At 40.8% G+C, this 18,508-nt stretch overlaps 1 protein-coding gene across 2 annotated transcripts; it reads left to right on the forward strand.

The window, feature by feature from the left end:
• The first annotated feature begins 1,151 nt into the window (after positions 1-1,151).
• On the forward strand, positions 1,152-17,007 carry LOC110483312 (p53 apoptosis effector related to PMP-22). Of its 2 annotated transcripts, XM_085575340.1 has the most exons (4): positions 1,152-1,226; positions 1,336-1,649; positions 15,040-15,183; positions 15,443-17,007. In XM_085575340.1, the coding sequence occupies exons 2-4, from the start codon at positions 1,439-1,441 to the stop codon at positions 15,655-15,657; spliced, it is 570 nt and encodes a 189-aa protein (XP_085431466.1). In that variant the 5' UTR covers positions 1,152-1,226; positions 1,336-1,438; the 3' UTR covers positions 15,658-17,007. The 2 variants fall into 2 exon arrangements, with proteins under 2 accessions (XP_085431466.1, XP_021408771.1); XM_021553096.4 differs by lacking the exon at positions 1,152-1,226 and having other exon boundaries at positions 1,300-1,649.
• The last annotated feature ends 1,501 nt before the right edge of the window (positions 17,008-18,508 follow it).

Raw genomic sequence — 18,508 nt, forward strand, 5'->3', positions numbered from 1 at the left:
ACACCACTGCTAATCTACCAGCAGGCAAATCAGGTATCTTATGAGAGATAAGGCATGGTGTCAAATTTACTTCTTCAAATTGAATTCTTCATGAAGTAGTGAAGTAGTAACTCCATGAAGCTCATTGCTGTGGATGTTCCAGCTTGGTTCAAGCTCAATACCTCTTCAGCCACAGTGTATCATTGCAATGTAAATTATTAATTTCTTTCATTTAGGCCATTATTGATTTATGAATATTAATTCAGAAAAATGCTGTGGAGTTTGCAGTTCACAAACAGTTCCTAGCTGTCACATTGCACCATGAGAGCTGCAATACAATAACAAATTTCTTTGAGTATATGAGTTCAGTACTTGGATGCAGCCCTACCTGACAACTGCAAAGGATACTTTGCATCCTCTGGGCTTAACTGTTTTTCACACAAATCAACTGTGATCAAGGGCTGCAGCTGCTTCCAGATGTAAATGCAGTTGGGCCCTACCAAAATACTAGGTTGTAGCATGTGTTAGTTCAAAGGGAGAGTGCAGGGAACACAGCAATATCACTTCTGAGCCGACAGACAAAAAGCTCTGCCCCACACTTGGCTGGGTGTCCTCCCAAGGCATAGAGAGGTGATGGCTCATCTCTGCCTTGCACTCTTAGCAGCTGCAGACAGGCTCTGACAGGCCCCAGGAAGCTCTTGTACAGCCAGACCCACACTCAGGGAGTGTTTGTGAGGCTTAGTCAAATCAGAACTCAGCTTTTGTTCTCCCAATAAGGCTATATCCAGATCATACTGCATTTTTCTTTCCCTCTGTACCTGTGCTCCAGAAGGGGAAGAGCCGACAGTGACATTCTTTATTGCCTTAGCTTTATAACAGCTATGGGGATTTCTTTAATTGTGAAAAATAAGGTATGATTTAATTTTTCAATGGAGTCCTAGAAAGGCAGCTCACAGCCTCCAGGTGCCACGTCTCAGAGGCATCCACCACGTCACGCAAACAGCTCCCTCTTTGTCTCTGCTTTCTCCTGCCGTAACGCAAATCCCTTAGAAGAGATGGAAAGGTGCAAGCACCGCTGCTAGTGGGGATGTCAGGAAGGAAAGTGTTAAATGCTGAGAGCAAACATCTCCTGATTTGTTACCTAGTCAGCAGGGCACAGAAGATCTCACAGATAAACCCAGCCTCGAAGCTTCTCCCCAGCTCAACTGGTTATTGCTCAGCGGCAGTTCTTACTCATCCGAATCTAGGTGGAGCTCCTTCCCTCCCTCCTTTCACTCCCTCCATCCCTCCCTCTCTCTCTGCTGTGTCTGTGCTGGCTGAAAAGCTTTTCTCCAACATCTGCACACACATTCGCAGGTGCCAGCACCGCCTTTCCAGGGGCTCTGCAGAGCACCCATCGCTTTGCGCGGCCGAGCCTGCGGCTGAGAGGGCCCCGTCCTGCCAGCACCTGCCCTGAGCCATGGTGAAGTACGGCCTCGACTACACGCGCTGCAGGTGGATCCTGCCCCTGCTCCTGGGCATTGGGGTCATCTTCGGCATCATCGCGCTGGCGGGCTGGGGCTGGCTGGAGTCGCAGACCTTGCCCTATGTGCTGCAAGCGTCGCTGTGGCAGATCTGCAGGAGGCCTGATCAGGGCGGGGAATGGAGCTGCGAGTCCCTCATGGGCTACGGTAAGCGCCGGCCGGGTGGCGGGAGCAGGCCCTGAAGCAGAGGGTCACGTCCCCCAGGACACCTTCCCTGGCACTCAGTACCTGGCATTTATAGGTGAAGCCACAGGCAACAGTGGCTGAGTACACCGAGGCTTTTGACTAACTGGGTGAAGAAATAAAATGCCCTCAACACTCCTGTGCAGAAATGAACCTAGACGGCTACATAATACATAAAAACCCTTGCACGGTATTGTACCAGTGAAAAAAAAAATAAAAAAATACAGGACTTCCTTCCTCTCTCAGAAGGATCTGGTAACCTTTTCTCACTTATCGCTGCTTCTCAAAACTCAACGGCTACTGGTGATCAAACATCCAAACAACAAGTTGTGTGGGTAAGCCTGGCATTAGTGTGACAAGCAGGTATGAGTGCCAGAAACAGGGAGGTAAAAATGTAAGGTGGTAGCAAGATATTCCCAGGGAGTGTCAGGCTACAGAATGCTGCCCTGAAACTGCTTTGGTGGGTGGGTCGTGTGAAAGAGTCTCCTTGTGATTATGAAAGAAAGCTTTAAAAGATGAAAGGATTTCTTGTTCGCACTAAGTTTTGGTGAAGTATGCTATTAAACATGTAGACCCTGGTGCAATCTTCAGCTTGAAAAGACTTGTAAACCACAAGTGTGGGAGGTTAGCCCAAGAGAAGGGTCACTTTGGATGTGCTCTGTTTCTTTTTATTTTTCCTTTTTCTTCTTTCTGTATATTTGCTATTGGCCATGGTTTGAAATAAGTAATTGTGAATTAAGGGCTGTTAGGTTAAGACAGAAAGGATGTTCAAGAGTTCTTACAATTTATGATCATTCAAATTACAAGGAAGAAAGTTTTCTCTAGGGCTCAGAATCTCAGCTCTTCTTGTTAAAAATAAGAGTAACAGCACTTGCTGAAGCAATCTCAGGGATCATTTATTACAGTGTTTCAAAATTGTTCCTGAAGGTTTATTGTATGTCATAAAACTCTACCTTCTATGCAAAAAATTCAGCTGTAACGAGTTAATTGCAACAGGCGTCTGTGAGTGTAGGGCTCCAGGCATGACCAGCTCCATCAAGCATCACCATCCAGTCCTGCTCTCAGGGCTCTAGCATCATCTCTGTGGCTGGGTGAAAGTCAAGCCAGCAAATGGGCCTCTGCTACATGGCACTTGGAAGAAGGAGGAAGAACTTGATGCTTGTAGAGGGTTTCCCAGTCCTGAGTTTCCTCCTAAGTTTCCTGAAAAGCCAGCCCTCCTCTTGATTTCCAAGTTAGCCCCTGGAGAATGCTATGAATGCCAGGTGGACAGAAAACACTGAGATGTTTCACCTTGTTTCTCTTGATAATACAAGAGAAATTTCTCCTTACTTCTGGGACCTAGTTAAGTGTTTGGCATTTTACTTCCTTCCTTATCCTGCCTCACTCTGATAGCTTTAAATTCTGCACCTGTATGCACAGTTTCCCTGGAAACTGGACAGCATCTACAGACAAAGCAGGGACGTCATCCTCTGTGTCGACTGTCCTGGAACGTCTGGGGTTACCATGAATAACATCCACAATAAGTCCAGCACTTTTAACACAAATATTGTGGACTTGCTACACACATGCAGGACATTATCCAGCAGGTATACTGGAGAGTCCACTGGTGCTTCTGAAAGCATTAGAAACATTGTTCCTGAGCTGCATGACTGCATTATGCCCTCAATAGGCATGCACCTATCACCTGAACTCTTCAAGGTGATTGAATACCCAGGAAGCCTAAGCAAATCCTCAGAACCCTCCTGGACAAAATTTCCTGGATATGTCTGGCACAATGGAGTCACCTAGCCAGTGGGAGAATACGTGAAGCCTGTATGCAGAGAGAGGGTTATTCTGCCAGGCTTCTGCCTTTGCCAGATTATGCCATTAAAATGCAGATCTTGCCCTTCATGGGGGTGAGTTATCCCTGACCCAGAAGAGGACTGTAGACCTGACTGTTAAGGCTTCAAACTCATGTCACTGTCCTGAACTTTTCCAGACCTTTCTCTCAGACCCATTCTCTACAGAGGTGGGAAGTGCTCAGAGCCAATCCCATTCTCCATTTTATCTTGCTCAGTGATGCGGGGTTGGGATTTTGCTTTTGTGACTCCCACCTTTTCTCATGCAGGGCAGAGGTAACTATGCTGGTCTTGGATTCCACCCAAAAGACCAGGTCATGAAAGCATGTCATGTGTGAACATCCAGGTCCTGTGTTGAGCCTGATTTTACCTGCCTTTGTGATGAAGTAGAGGGTTTTAGTAATTCTGGGATTACATTTATCTCCTGTGCTGCAGAAAGGTCATGGAAACAAGCATTTAGCATCATGTTCTGTGGGATGTTTAACTCTGTGCCAAGCTAAACACAATGCTGGTTAAACAAAGTGTAATTACACGCCTTCCTGAGCACAGAGACAAAGATGTGATGTAAACGTAAAGGACAGAAATGTTTTATAGCATTCCTGAGGAGAGATCTCTTTTCTCCCCCCGCTGTTCCACAGCTTTTGTCTTGTTTCTTCTGACCTTTACTCACAGCTTCCCTGCCTAATCTGCCGCTGGCTGGGTAGGTTCTGAAATTTGGCCCTCCTGCAGGGGTGGTTTCACTGACAAACATGTGTATGTGTACCCCAGGAGCTGCCAGCAAATATTGTCAACATTACTTGGACAGTATAGTTACCTTAATCCACTACAGTCATTTTCGTTCTATCATAATTAGATATAATTGCAACATCCTTGCAAGTTGTTAATTATAATGTGCAAATTCAAATCAAATTCTGCACGGGCAATGTTTATAATTCCCCTTGAATCTCGGCTGTTTTGCTTAAGATACATTTATACAGTTGGAAGGCAAAACCCCAATGTAATTGAGATTGGTTATATTGGAAGGGAAGAAGGATGAATATTTCATTGGCTGCATCAGTGGAGTTCAGAGGTTTTGATTTTTTTTGGAAAGACAGTGAACTCCCCAGGTGCACTTACCTTTTGTGAAAGTATCTGCTCACCCATGTTTTTTTGCAAAGTTTATGAACACTGTGAAAAGTGAGACTATGAAGAGTTTATACACTCAGGTATCTTCTCCAAGACTTCAGATCATCTGCTTTAAACATGACACTCATGTATACTTTATCAAAGACTGTCGTTTTTCAAGCATATTTAGTTCAAATAAATATAACTTTCTAGGAAAAATATCCAATGCATTAGGGCACTTACTCAAAATGCATGGAATTTAGGATGAGGGATTCATTGAGAGATTCATTGCTCTTGCTCTTCATTTTTCTTGCACTTGAAAAAACAAAGGGCTCAGTCTGGTGACATGCTTGAACATATACAAAGAGAGATTAAGACTTTTTGGATAGATAATGAGCAATATGGAATGTGTCTCTGTGGGACATGGCTGAGCTTACAAAGAAAATGCACAGGTTAAACCTCATCATGATGCTGGCAAAACACTCCTTTGTTTTTCTTGTTCTTTGGCTATATTACCTGTCTTGAACAAGGTGTGTCTTGCAGACCTGAGACATTTCTTCAGTATGTAATTTATTCCACTGCAGGCTTTGAAGATGTTTAAACATGTGTAAATAAATACATAATAAACATAAATAATGGGGGGGGGGGGAAATAGCTGATTTTATTTGTCTGAATGTGATGCACAAAGGGTGGAAAACTTGTGACTACATTTGTCTTATCTTCCACCCAGCCTTGCAGTTCTTCCATTTGCAGATGCTGCCATAAAAAAAACTGAAATGTTAAAGTGTATGTTGAAGAGGTCATCATATTTGCATAGTGCAAACAGAGATCTTGGGGGAAAATCAGGAAAGGGTATTTCCATATGGCAAGTGGAATCCACATCTTCAGTTATTTTCACATTGTAAAAATAGGGTTTTTTTCACATCTTATTATAGGTTTTTCTAGGGATATGTGGAGGGGTTTGTGGCTGTGGAGATTAGTGGAGGGATTAATGATTTTGCTATCTGGAAAGGACGCCTTTATGCAGCTTGTCCTCCAGGCAAATAATAGGCAACTGTGTTCTAGGTATCCAGTTTTATTTTGGTCTATGAATATGAATGCAATACTACAAGATAAGTAGACTAGTATAGTATGATTATAATAAACAAAAACTAATTCAACTATGAGAGCAGATAAGTATGGCTACAGGATAAATGAAAGAAGGAAATGTTGCAAAAGTAATATCCTTTTGAGAAAATAAATATTCTGCATCCCCATTGATGAGTAGATTTTTTCCCCTGTTTTTCCTGTACCAGGCTTTTGTTTCCAGGGAATCTTTTGCTACAGTGAAGCACATATAGTATCCTGGAGGAAGAACAAAATGGAAATCACTTACTAAAAATCCCCAAGTAGTGATACAACAACAAGGTTACATGATGTAGTTGGGATCAGTTTCCAAAATCTCTCTCTTGATACTGCACCTAGCACTGGCCTTGCACAGCTCTCCCTCTGGAAAATTACCTTCTCCATCAGAGCAAGGACTCATTACACCTGGGGCACAGGACAGACCAGACACCAAGTTTTGCCACTGCCACACTACCTACATAAAACTGTTTCTCCTTTCCCCACATTCCCATCACATCACAGCCAGCACCTAATCCCAGCATGGGGAAACACTTACTTGCCCCAAGATGAAGTAAGCACCCTGAGCAGAGTCACATGGGGATATTTCCAGAGGGACAGGATGGGATACAGCAGATGGAGGACAAACAAGATGTCCCAGTGGCTCTCTGGCACCTGAGGGTGTCTGTACATCACAAGAGAAATGAAGTAAACAAGTAATTGTGCTTTTGAAGTAGGGACCAACTCAAGTCACTGGGCCTTTATTGCAGATTTTTCCTGAAGTCAAGGTTCTGCACTTAGCAGCTTTAAGAATTTGGTAGCATCCAAGTAGGTTTGCAAAAGTGTCTTTGCAGCTGGAAAAGAGGCTAGGAAGGTTTCTGAGTAGTTCAAGAAAGCCTGTGGGAGAGCCCAAGATGCAGCCCAGCTCTGCCCTGTGCATGGCCTGGGTTAAAGGCTTCTACTCATTTGGCACAGGGTGAAATGAAAACAAAGGGCTGCAGCTGTTCCTGCTGCATTGTAGCATAAAATGGTTGTATTTATATAAATTGGTTGCTGTAGTTTTAATGACAGTGTGTAGAGAAGTGTACAATTTCCTAAGACATTGTTCTCCTTAAAGTGTAAGGTTTCCTGGGATTAACCAGCGAGAAATGAGATTACAAGATTAGCTACTGAATAATGTAGAATACTTAATAATTATTCAAAGCTTAGAATTAGAAAAAATACAGTTTTAAACATATAGCTAATGAAAAAATCACAGCAGTGTTTGTAAGGAATGATGCAAGAAGGAAAGAAAATATTTTATTTTTCCCCAGTTTGTAGAAGACACTCCATTGTTTCTAAACAGGTATAAGAGAAGGGAATCAAGGCCAGTACATTTTTTTATCGTGGCAATTTTTATTCCTTTTCTGCAATTGCTTGTGTGCTTTCCCTCGTACTTTTAGTTTGTACTTTTATAATTTCAGTGGCAGATTCATTTAATCAGATTCTTTTCTAAATAATAGTATTGCTCTTGAGCAATTAATGCTCCAGAGAGCAATTGCATGTGTAATCCTGCTGTTCATTATCCAGCCTTCACTTAATAATTATGGTTAGATTATGTGGAAAAATAGCAGTCATGTGGAACATTCTCATCTGCCCATCAGGAGATATGAACTGCTGGTGCTGAGGATTTTGAGAAGATCCTCAACACTTTGTATTTTCAGGCCCTAAAGTCCTGAAGAGAGGATTCTATTCACTTGCACAGGAGGCATCTCTGCTGACAGGCATGTGGAAACTTGTGGCCAAACTCTCAATCCTCTTCACCTCATCTGTTCTTCTAGTTTACTGAGGTAAACTAATACAGCATGGCCATAACAATATCTCCATAGTCTGAACAATGATAAGGGCTGCAAGATGTATTTCAAATTCCACTGTAGGTTTAAACATATTACTTAAGTGGGAAGGTGTTAAATAGCAAAAGAAACAAAACATTCTTTCACATTTCTGTATCACTTTTTACTGGCAGCTTGTGCTGTTTTGAGACACCTCAAACACACTGACAAGTGAGCATTGTAATGCCATGTTTCTTCTTTGTCAAGTACCATTACAAAATAACTCATTGCTCAAAAATTCCCAGGAACTCAAAGTAGCTTGTGGAGTGCTGACACTAGCCTGTGTTGCAGAGGTATCCGGCTTCCTTCTACTAGTACTAAATAACATTTCACCTCTGTCCTGCTGAATTACTAATCTGAAACTGAATACATCTAATGTCACCTACTGTGCTGACATATGTATGCTGTGCCCAAATCAGGCCCCCGAAAATATGAAGTCTCTGTGCAGTTCATTTAACCTCATCAGCAGTAAGTATCAAGGGACAAACATTTTCAGGATGCATTGTAAAAGCTGTTTCATTAACAAGAAGAGTAAATAAATTCAATATATTTTTATGAGTATGAAGCACAACTTCTGCTTATATTCTGAAGGTTTTATATTGCTTCCATCAGAAAATCAGATCCAGGTTCACAGCTGCTGTCTATTAGTGGGAAATTCCCTAGTGCAAGAGGTGATTTTCATCAGGGTTCCAGAACAAAGTTTGGTCACAGCATGAAAACTACAGATCAAGAATGACAACAATTCTTAGCGCACATGAAAATAAGATGTAAATTCAGTGTTCATTAGTCCCAAATGACTCTGGGAATATAAAACTTAAAAAGAACTTTTTTTTAAAAAAGGTTCCACTCTACTGTTTTGATTAAAAGTCCTAGTTCATAGCCTGTGTTATCATGGAAATTGATGCTGTTTAATTTGCATTAAATATTTCAACCCACTCGGGTAATTAGGAAGCAGGTACATCTTGCTATTCTCATTAACTGAGCTTATGTAAATGAACCGATTAATCAATACCTTATCTATTTTATTTACTTGACCCTCCCAAACTCCATCCACATATAAGTAATCCTGCTTTAATTTAAAATAAATAGGAAAAAAATAGGAGGAAAAAATGTTACAGCATTAAAGTGTGTGAGGCTGAGTTTTAATCCTGAGATTTTCTCAGTATGTGCAACTGCTTGTAAAGATAATGTGAGATAGGGGTACTCCCTGACTGTCTCGTGAGCAAACCTTTGATTTTGAGGCACTGTGTGTGCATTATATTTAATATCTAACTTACTCCCTTGGTGCTGCCTTTGATGATGGCTCTACACCTTCTGCCCCTTCTGCCTTCCCAGCACTAAGCAAGCATCAGGGAGCAGTCCTCATTAATGCAGAATTTGCAGAAGCCAGCTTCTAAGTCAAGTTTGTACATGCTTGAGCTTATGATGAGATGAATTTGAACCACTCCCTCAAGACGTAACTGCTCCTCCCCTCAAATTCAAGTCAGAATATCTTCTAAGTTTAATTGCTTGCCTCAGTAAAAATAGAGGGTTGGAGATTGCACAAAGGTTTTGCCTGTGTTTGTTTGTGGGTGAAGTCAGGGGTGAGGAATTAATAAGTTTTTCCTTTAAAGGAGTTAAAGCCCAGCAAGCCACACTGAGCTATCACTTTAGCATGCAGCTATGGACAAAACACTGCCTTCTGCTAATGTATACTGTGTTTTATTGATAGAAGAACTACTTATAAAGGTTATTTTCCTTAATGTTGTCATCTAAAATCATTATTGTGGGGTAATTGTCCTAATGTCCTAATCCTTTCTCATTTATATGGGACCTGTTACTAATCATTGAGAAACTTTGGCCTTGACATTATCCTAATGTGAACCTATATAGGTCATTCTCTGTTTCTATGGCTGTCTTTTAAATAGTGGCAAGCTAAAAGCTGGTTCTGGCTCACACAAAAACTACTTTTATGAGATAATACTCTGTTATTAAATGAGAAATCTGTATTAACAGCCAATGAATTCCAAAAAAGTAATGCTAGGGGGGAAAGAACAGAGTTGCCAAAGAGGATGCCATATAGAAAGACTAAAAATTCTATATTCCACTGCAAAAGATATAAATTTCAACCCAGTATTGACTACCCACATAAAAGATATACAGACAGTGAAGTTTTTTTATGAATGATCCAGATGCAATGAAGACAGAAACTCTGAAAAGTCATACCTTTGATATTATTTTCCTCATTTTATTTTGTTAATAAATTATCCATGACTAATACGTGATTTTTTTTTCATTTCTACAAACTTCCTTTGAAATAACTTTCAGTCAATGGCTGTTAGTTTGCACATGCAGTTTATTTGAAAGAAGCTGCTTTTGGTAGTTTCTGATTTATCTTGGCTGTATACAAACGCATTGTACACACTGGTATTTCAAAGCCAGCTCATGTGATCAGCAAAGAATTACAGAGATTACAGTGGGCATTTGTTTCCAGAAAGAGCACAGAAATTCCCATTGCTGGCATGTTACAGAGTCAGTATTTCCAGAAGACAGGATTTTGCACTGTGTCATGTTGCACAGGCAACATAGGAAATCCAGAGTCCTGATGATAGTGTTGTGCATGTACACCAGCAGCTTGTAACCCTTCAGCTGGTAGGGATGTGGGTTTGATGGACCACCATAAGAGTCAGGTTAAGGGAACACGAGTTCTGCAGCAAACGTGCACTTTCTTGAGGAGAACAAACCAAAGGGAAATGGGTAAAACCTGACCAAAGCAGTTCCTTTTCAAAGTGAAGCATGTGCTCTGCAGTGTTCGTCACACCCTGACAAAGAACGCCAGGTTGAGAAACTCAAGTGAGTTCAGCTTTGTTTCCAAAATAATACTCTTTCCCTTTAATCAGAGAGATGTTAAACAGGTTGAGCTCTGCAAACTCAGCCTAGAAACATTCTCATTACGTACAACACAGAGATGAATTGCTACCACTGCAGATTTTAGTTCTCCTAAGAGTTGCTTTGCAAGACTGCAGCTAGAACTGCAGGGTTTATGTTTCTTTCCCTCAGTGGTATGAAGGATAACAGAGCAAAATATCTGTTAAATTTTCTTTCACCCCTCCCTGGTTCTTGTGAATTCAAGCTATCCTTCCTCAAGCCACTGCACAATTCACTCCAGTGTGAAAATGATCAGTCAGCAAGAACCTCTAGATGACTGTTAGTGTCTTTGAGCTGGCAATAAATACTTGTTTTTCTTTCCAATGCTAGTTGTGTATTTAGCTTCCAGCCAAGAGGAAAATTTAAAGTATGTTCTTATTGATTATACAAGGAGCGGTACTTCTGAACTCTCTGGGATTATTTTCCGAAAATGTCACCCAAGGAGAGACTCAGCAGTTTATGTGGTGTGGGAGTACCAGATCAAGAAAAACATGAGAATGTTATTGTGTTTTCCCATGTTTTGAAACATATACACCAGGAACTTGGGCATTTGTATTTGTCATGGAGGAAGTAAAGGTTATATGCTTTTTCAAGACAAAATAGCCCTTTTTTGAAGGTACCATTTGGAACATGAAAGATGACAGGCTAAGGAAATACTAGGTTTGATGGCTCAAAGTTTTGGCTCAACTTGCTGCTGAGCAAGAAAGTTTGTTTCTTTTTGTGTGAAGCACCAACAGTGTTTACACTTTCATAAACTTTAAAATGTGTGAGAGAGCAAAATCAGGAAGGCAGGAAACTGGAGACATTCTTAGTCCTGGATGTCTAATTAAGTCCATCAGCTTCCCTGTGGCTGCAGCCAGATACAGGATAAGCAGAATATGTTAATATGGTGCAATACAAGAGGTAGTAATGCTGCCTCCGAACCGAGTTAGCTTTAATAGCAGAGTAATGAATCTGTGTTATTATTGAATTCTGTCTCGGCTAATTATGTAGCTCATAGGATATCATGAGTTCTGTCCTGGCATGGAGGGCTCTTTCTGGTCTCTAAATTAACTCAGGGGTCTTCTCACACAGCTGGGAGTTATAGAAGTCAGGCACTTATTTTCATTTTCTAGTAGTCACATATTACTGTATTCACTTTGGCTAGCCCAGACTCTCACAAATCACTGCTGACTGACATAAAAACTCTGCTATCAGAAGCACTGTCCTCACCCACTTGAGACAGTGTGAGACCATGGGTTCCTCTTGCCTGTTTGGGATAGCAATGTCTTGTTTAAAGACCAAATTGCTCAGAAAATTGCTATTTAGAAGGAGTTTTGAAGAGTGTCTGGTGTGTAGCTGCCTACAAACTCTTTCATAGTGTTCACTGGTGATCTTTCAGCTGGTGGAGGAACTGAAAAAGAGAGAAATGAGACTGGCACCAAAGCATTACAGGATGCTGCTGGTATTCAAGAACACTTTTGTATAAACTCATGTTTCTTTTCCCACAAGCACATTTTAACTCTTAAACAGCCAAAAAATCACCACCATTTTTGGGGCTGAGAAAATAAATCTCAAAAACTGCTGAATATTTTACAAAGTCAGTTTGCTATCCTGTAACCTGCTGCTCCCTCTGTTTCAATTTTTGATTTGGTGACAGGTAGACTGGGCCCTTTCAGCTTTTTACTGCCCTTGCTTTACAGCCAAGAATACACTGAATTGGTGTTGCATCAACGAGGATTCTTTGGCCTAGAGTCCATATTTTTAAGAAACTGCTTTGCAGATAAAACAATTTATTTATTTTTTTACTCAATGTTAAAGACAAAAACCCCCACAACATTGGAAGGTAAGAAAATATTTGGGACCAAATCAGCCACTTGCTTGTCAGTGTTTTTTGACCAATTTTATTCTTCTAATTCTGACATTTCTAAGGAATTTTAAGTCTTAGTTCTATTCATAAAGAACTAAGCTACTCTAGTATTCCTGGCTGGCACAAGACAAAATGAGCATCTCAAATATAGAAACACTTGTAATTATTGCTGCACAAAGCCTTTGTTACCTTTTACTCTAGGAAGGTAAGATGCTTACACACTGTGGTCTTAGACTACTGATAGCTGCTGTTTTTTGTAAAAAAAAAACCTTTAAAAAAGGGTTCTTCAAAAAAACCCTGTAGAGACTCACTCTTCATATGCTCTACTGCCTTGGAGTTGTGTGTTGTTTTTCTTCCAACGTTGAGTTTTTTTTTTTTTTTTCTCTTTTGTAGAACTGAGAGCCACAAAATTGGCTGTTAGGTGATTGATTGAGCAATGCCTCCAAATGGTGTAAGCATCCTGCAACAAACATGTCTCTTCTTGCCACATAGCCAGCGCCCAGTGGGCTGGGCGTGCGCTCAGTCTGCTTCCATACAGTCACAGCATTTGGAACACTACTTCAGGAAAAACACCTGGGTGAGCCTGGAGGGGGAGGGAGCTGCTGGCATGGGCAAGCTGCCACCCCACATGTCTGTAGCCACCAGGCACAGCTCCCTGAGCCCCCAGCCCAGGTGCTGCTCCCACCCCAGGGCTTGGTGCTCTACCATCAGCTGCTCCTGGGAAGCAAGGCTGAGCTTTGGCAGCAGGGGAGGTGGAACCCCCAGGACTCCTGGTGTCTTAGAACTTGCTGGGCAGGCAGCTGTGCTCTGAGTCTGCTCCTTTGCCTGGGAGTTTTGTATCTAACCACAAGCAATTGTGTACCTAAGAAAAAAAACATCACCTCTAGATGTTCTTGTAATTTCACCCTTTTGCTAGAAGTGTCCAGAACTCTTGTATCCAAGAGCAGTGAGGTCACCAGTGCTGAGAAAATATCTTATGGCCAGATGCCCCTTTTTTTGCTGTTTTGAAGGGGTAACAGAGACACTGGGAAAAGGAACACCTTCAATGGGGTATATTGAGCAGTATAAGAAATTCCTCTTCTTAACTGTTTTTTCTGATACTCTGCCTGAGGTGCTGTCCTCCCTCCTGTGCCTCCACACTGCACCCTATACCTCTGAGCCCCCTGTAAACTCCTAGAGAAAAGAGTTTGAGCTAAAACACTGGGCTAGAAAATAAGATGTAAGAACACAAGTGCTGTCCCTTTCAGTCTTCCTAGGCAGCTAGCTGCCTGTTTACTGGGAACCCAGTTGAAAAGCCCTACAAGTAGACAGAAACTTTGTGGAATAAGAAAGAGAATGGAGATGAAATAAAACTGAAGATACAGTGTGGAGAAGGAGACATAAAGAATGCTGAAATGCAAACAAAACGGAAATCGGTTTTGATGGTCTGAGGGGTAGAAAAGGATAGCTGGAAAATCCTGATCCATTTTTCTTGCCCAAGAATAGTGGTGGGTGTGGGCCCTGGGGAAAGACTGATTGAACACCAAGCTGTCACTCACTGAAGACAGGACAGTTGCTTTCATGCTTGCTTGACTCTGGTCAAGGGAAAGACAGGGCACTTTGCATTTTATTACTTCCATGCTTAAAGCAAACAAATTGATAGGTTACTCACTCAGTTTCAGAGGGAACTTTTACTGAACAGCATACACTACATTTAAGTTGAATTGTAATTATTGTCAGGGTTGTTTGGGCTGTGATAATTTTTTGGCACTGCTGTTGCATATATTTGGTTAGAAGCCAATGCTTGACAAAGACAGTGGCTTAGATGAGGGGATGAAGTGTGTAGATGTGTAGCAGACTTTAACTGCTTGCTCAATTTAATACACAATTTAAAATGTGTCAAAGTGGCTTTTTTTACATCCAGAAGAGACACTTTGATCTCTTTGAACAGTAGTTGCTCCTCAAGTTTTGAAATATTAAATAAATATTTTTTCCAGTTGTTATGCCAATGCAATATGCTTTGCTTTAACATGTTATAACATAAAAATTTATAATTTGAAAATGAAAAAATTAATATCTGGAACAAGCTTTTTGAATTTCAGTGGTTTAAATTTGAACAAAAATCAAAGATCCAATTTCCCTACAAAACAGATTTCAAATCTTTAGCTCCATTTAGGACACAGAGCTAAACTAAGGCTGAAAGACAGAAATGAATTCTGACATTTATGGGCTATTTCCATTCCTTTAAGGTTGCCAGATTATATAAGCAACTTGTTTCAAAGGAAGATTTTATTAGTTTCAGGGATAGTTTAATTCTCCTTGTCTGTGCAAAACAAAGCTGGTTTTATGGCATCTGCTGAGGTAATATTTGCTATTGAAGGACAGTGTCCAGTTTTACACCTTTAAAGCCATTTCTCTCTTAATTCTTAATTGTTAAAACTAAAGAGTAAGCTCGCACCCAAGACCCCATTTCATTCTGAATGAGAAGACCAATCTGAAATTTTATGCATTCTGCACTTAGTGCATGATTTCTGTTGGAACTGAAATGCTCACCTGTAAGAGGATAGAAAGCTCCCATGCTTTCTTTCTTGGGAGATGATCCTCTTTTCACTGATTTTAAAATTAACCTTTAATTACTAACCAGAGAAAGCCAGCCTTTGTTTTTGTTTTTGTTCCTTTCTAATGTATCTTCCTTCTGATTTCAGCCTGGGGAAGAGCTGCTGCTGCCACATACCTGGTTGGCTTTCTACTTCTAGTCATCTGTTTTGCACTGGCCATCATAGCATTTGCCATTGACACACTTCGGTTCAACTTCATTCGTGGGATCGGAGGCTTGCTTTTCGTGGCTGGTAAGGCAGCATATGGAGTCAAGTTTAGCTTGTGCAGATATATGCTTGTGCATTCTAGAGCTGATATTTTCCTCAGCTGATCCTATACCCAAGCCTCTGCCTATGTGCAATTGAGCTCTCTGTGAAACATCAAAGTCTCTCGTGGCACTGGATCGATTTTCAGATCCTCCAAAATATGGATGGGTTTAGCTGCAGGGATTATGGAGGGCAGCAGTGGTGCTGGGTGTTAAACATTTTTTGTTTTCTCCTGTTTCTTCAGCTGTATTCTCCGTCATGGGCCTGGTCATTTACCCAGTAAAGTTTTCATCTGAAGTTGAAATGACAGGAATCAATATGTTCAGCTGGGCCTATGGCTTTGGCTGGACCACCGCCATTATGGAAATATGCTTGGGATTCTTCTTCTGCTGCCTTCCTAACTATGAAGATCAGATCCTGGGTAACGTCAAGCCCACATATTTTTACTCTTCCCCATAAGCACTAGGAAAAATGTATTCATATTCCAGAGATACTTGACAGACTAGCTACATTTTTCGGAATATTGTCATCAGATGTTAGTAGAAAAGGCTGGAAACTTTTCTAATATGTGTAGGAATACAGCACTGGCATCTTCAGTAAAATTATCTACTCTATTTTGGACCTTCATATCTGATGTGAGTTGGTCAGATAAAGCACAAATGTTAAAACCCCTTGGTTTTCCTCATTCATTCCAATGAGTGGAGTTTATGTGGATTCCATTACATTTTAAATACATTCGCAATTGTAATTAAACTTAGAAAAAATTATTAAACTGTCCATAAACAAAACAATGCATATTATCTTCCTGAAGGAAAGAAACTCAGAAAAGTCCCATTTTGTATATATCATCTTTAACCTGAAAATTTTGCACAATTTTCAAAAAGTCAAATACATTTACCCACTGACTGCCAAAGTAGTAAATTAGTCAGACAGCACATTTTTCATTCATTCACTTAAGCCATAAGGACAGAGTAAAGAAGGGATTAAAGCTCCCTACCAGAGCCAGCATCTTGACTTCTCATTCATGTGGAATGTATTTATTTCTAAATATTTGCAAGAGTGAGCAAGGAACACCAGTAAAGCCTTAAGAATCCTGGTGTGCCATTGCTGGTGACAGTACAGAGAGGGCAGAGGCAGGAGGGATTTCAAGCCACTCCTGATAAAGCCCCTGGTGTGGCTTTCTTCTTGGGTGTCTTGACATTTTTTTCCTGCTGTATCAAAACCTATGACTTTAAAATGCCCTGCTTTAGTGGCCCAGCTTTTTTATCCGGTGTAGAAATCTCCTGCATCTCAGGAGCTGAGCTGGTGCAGTGTAAATATTTTACAGTTGCTAAAAGGCTCCTTTTTTGTTTGTGTGCTGTTCTTAAGTATTTTTAAAGTGAAAAGTGTATACTGTCATATGTAACTGCAAAATGCATAAATACCCCTTACCAATTCATACAAAAGCTCTCATAGAGAAAATCACATCATAAAACATCTTCTAGCATCCTATACTCCCTAGTGCCTCAAGCCTCAATATACTGCAAGCAATGAAGTATACTCTGCTGTTTTCTGCTTTGTTAAACCTAACTTTATAACATACAATTTATTCTCTTAAGTGAAAAAAAGGATAATATGTGATGTAGAAAAGGAGTCTCATCTAAATCCTTAACTACAGAGGTTTATTAGCTTGTAACACATCTGCAATTTTGTAATTGTGTGTACTATGAAAAGCCCTGCCAAGTGTTCTTTGTTTCAACAAATTAGAAGTGGAAAATGTTTCAGTTAAAACTTCTTGGTAGCTAAAATTAATAAAGACACAGGGCTTCACCTGGGTTGTTTGGAGTTTTTTGTTTGTTTGTTTGTTTGGATTTTTTCAAGCAGTTAACTCCATTCATTTTTATTGAGTGTCTTCTAACCTTGATCAACAAGATTGAGAGATGGGTTGAGTGTAAACAATGGGGAGAGTGTATGCGGCAAGGAATATTTAGGCAAGAACATGTAAATACTTTAAAAAAAATATTTCCTAGCTAGAAGAAAATCAAAGTGAAACACAGTTGAGAACACAATTAGTATAAAATTACTTGGAATTCTTTGTGTAATATTATCCATTCAGGAGAAAAAACTTATAATAAATATTTTCATTATTCTTATTACACCTAATAAAAGATGGTATCTATGTGTTATTTCAAAAATTAGTCTTAACTTTTGTTCTCTACTGAGAATGGGGGAATTGTGGAAGCCCCCAAAGCCTCCTCTTCTCAGGAACCACTTTGGAGTACCTGAGTATGCTGGCTGTCTCCTAAGGCCTTGCTCACAAGTACATGGGAATAGTGAACACTTATGGACCACTCTGTTTGCTTTTGGGTTCATGGAATTGAGTGCCTACACGTGTGATTCTGTGCCAAGATGTGCTACAGATGGTAACACACTTGTGCTCACTAAATAGGAAACCAGCATGGTCCTGCTCAGTGCTTTTGCTCCACCAGATGTGGCAAACCCCTGAGGAAGCTAAAGAGAACTTAAGCAACCACTGTTTGTGTTTACAGCTTCTTTTGCATTAGCTGGACACTGACATAATGCCTGGAGGTGGGGAAAGGTGCACAAAACAAGGTTCAGGAGTGTGACTCCAACCTTGATGAGACAGCAGAGCATAATTAAAAAGCAAAGAAAATCGACGGTGATCATCCCCCCTCTCTCCTCTCCCTTGCTGATCTTAGCAGTTTCATCATCTTCTCTCTTCCTTTTTCCTCCTCCTCCTCCTCCTCCCTAAAGGTGTCTGAGCAGTGACAGGGCTGGTGACTCTGTGGGACACAGCCCCAGTCCCCATTTCCCACTGCCACTTTGCATTCCTGGGAGAGAGGAGGAATGAAGCAACTTGCTGACCCCAGTACACCATCAGGGACTGTAGCCTGGCTCCCTGCCCCAGGCCCTCACTGGAAAGGTTTTCCCTTAAAGAACAAGGTGCATGGGTTGGTGGGTATCCAGCAAGCAGAAATACCATAGGTATTAGTAGTTAAGTGAAATCCTGCCTTTAGGGTAGTTTGCTTCCAGTAATTCCTGGCCAGTTCAACACAGATTCCTAGAAAAACATCCTAAACCCTGCAGCAGAAAATCAGTGAGAAGGATAAAACTGTTTTACAAGATGCCAGTATTATTTCCTATGACTTCTGCAACAGGGGTGCATGGCAAAAACAGCATGCAAAATATAATCAGTTCTGACAGAAATGGAAGCTGAATCCAGGAGCCAAGGATGTGCCTCAATTTATTAGATTATTAACTAACGATCAACTTCTAGATTTTGAGCTAAATTGTTACATTTAAGTCAAGA

Source organism: Lonchura striata, chromosome 3 (assembly GCF_050655825.1).
Source record: "Lonchura striata isolate lonStrDom1 chromosome 3, ASM5065582v1, whole genome shotgun sequence".
Classification (NCBI taxonomy): Eukaryota; Metazoa; Chordata; class Aves; order Passeriformes; family Estrildidae; genus Lonchura; species Lonchura striata.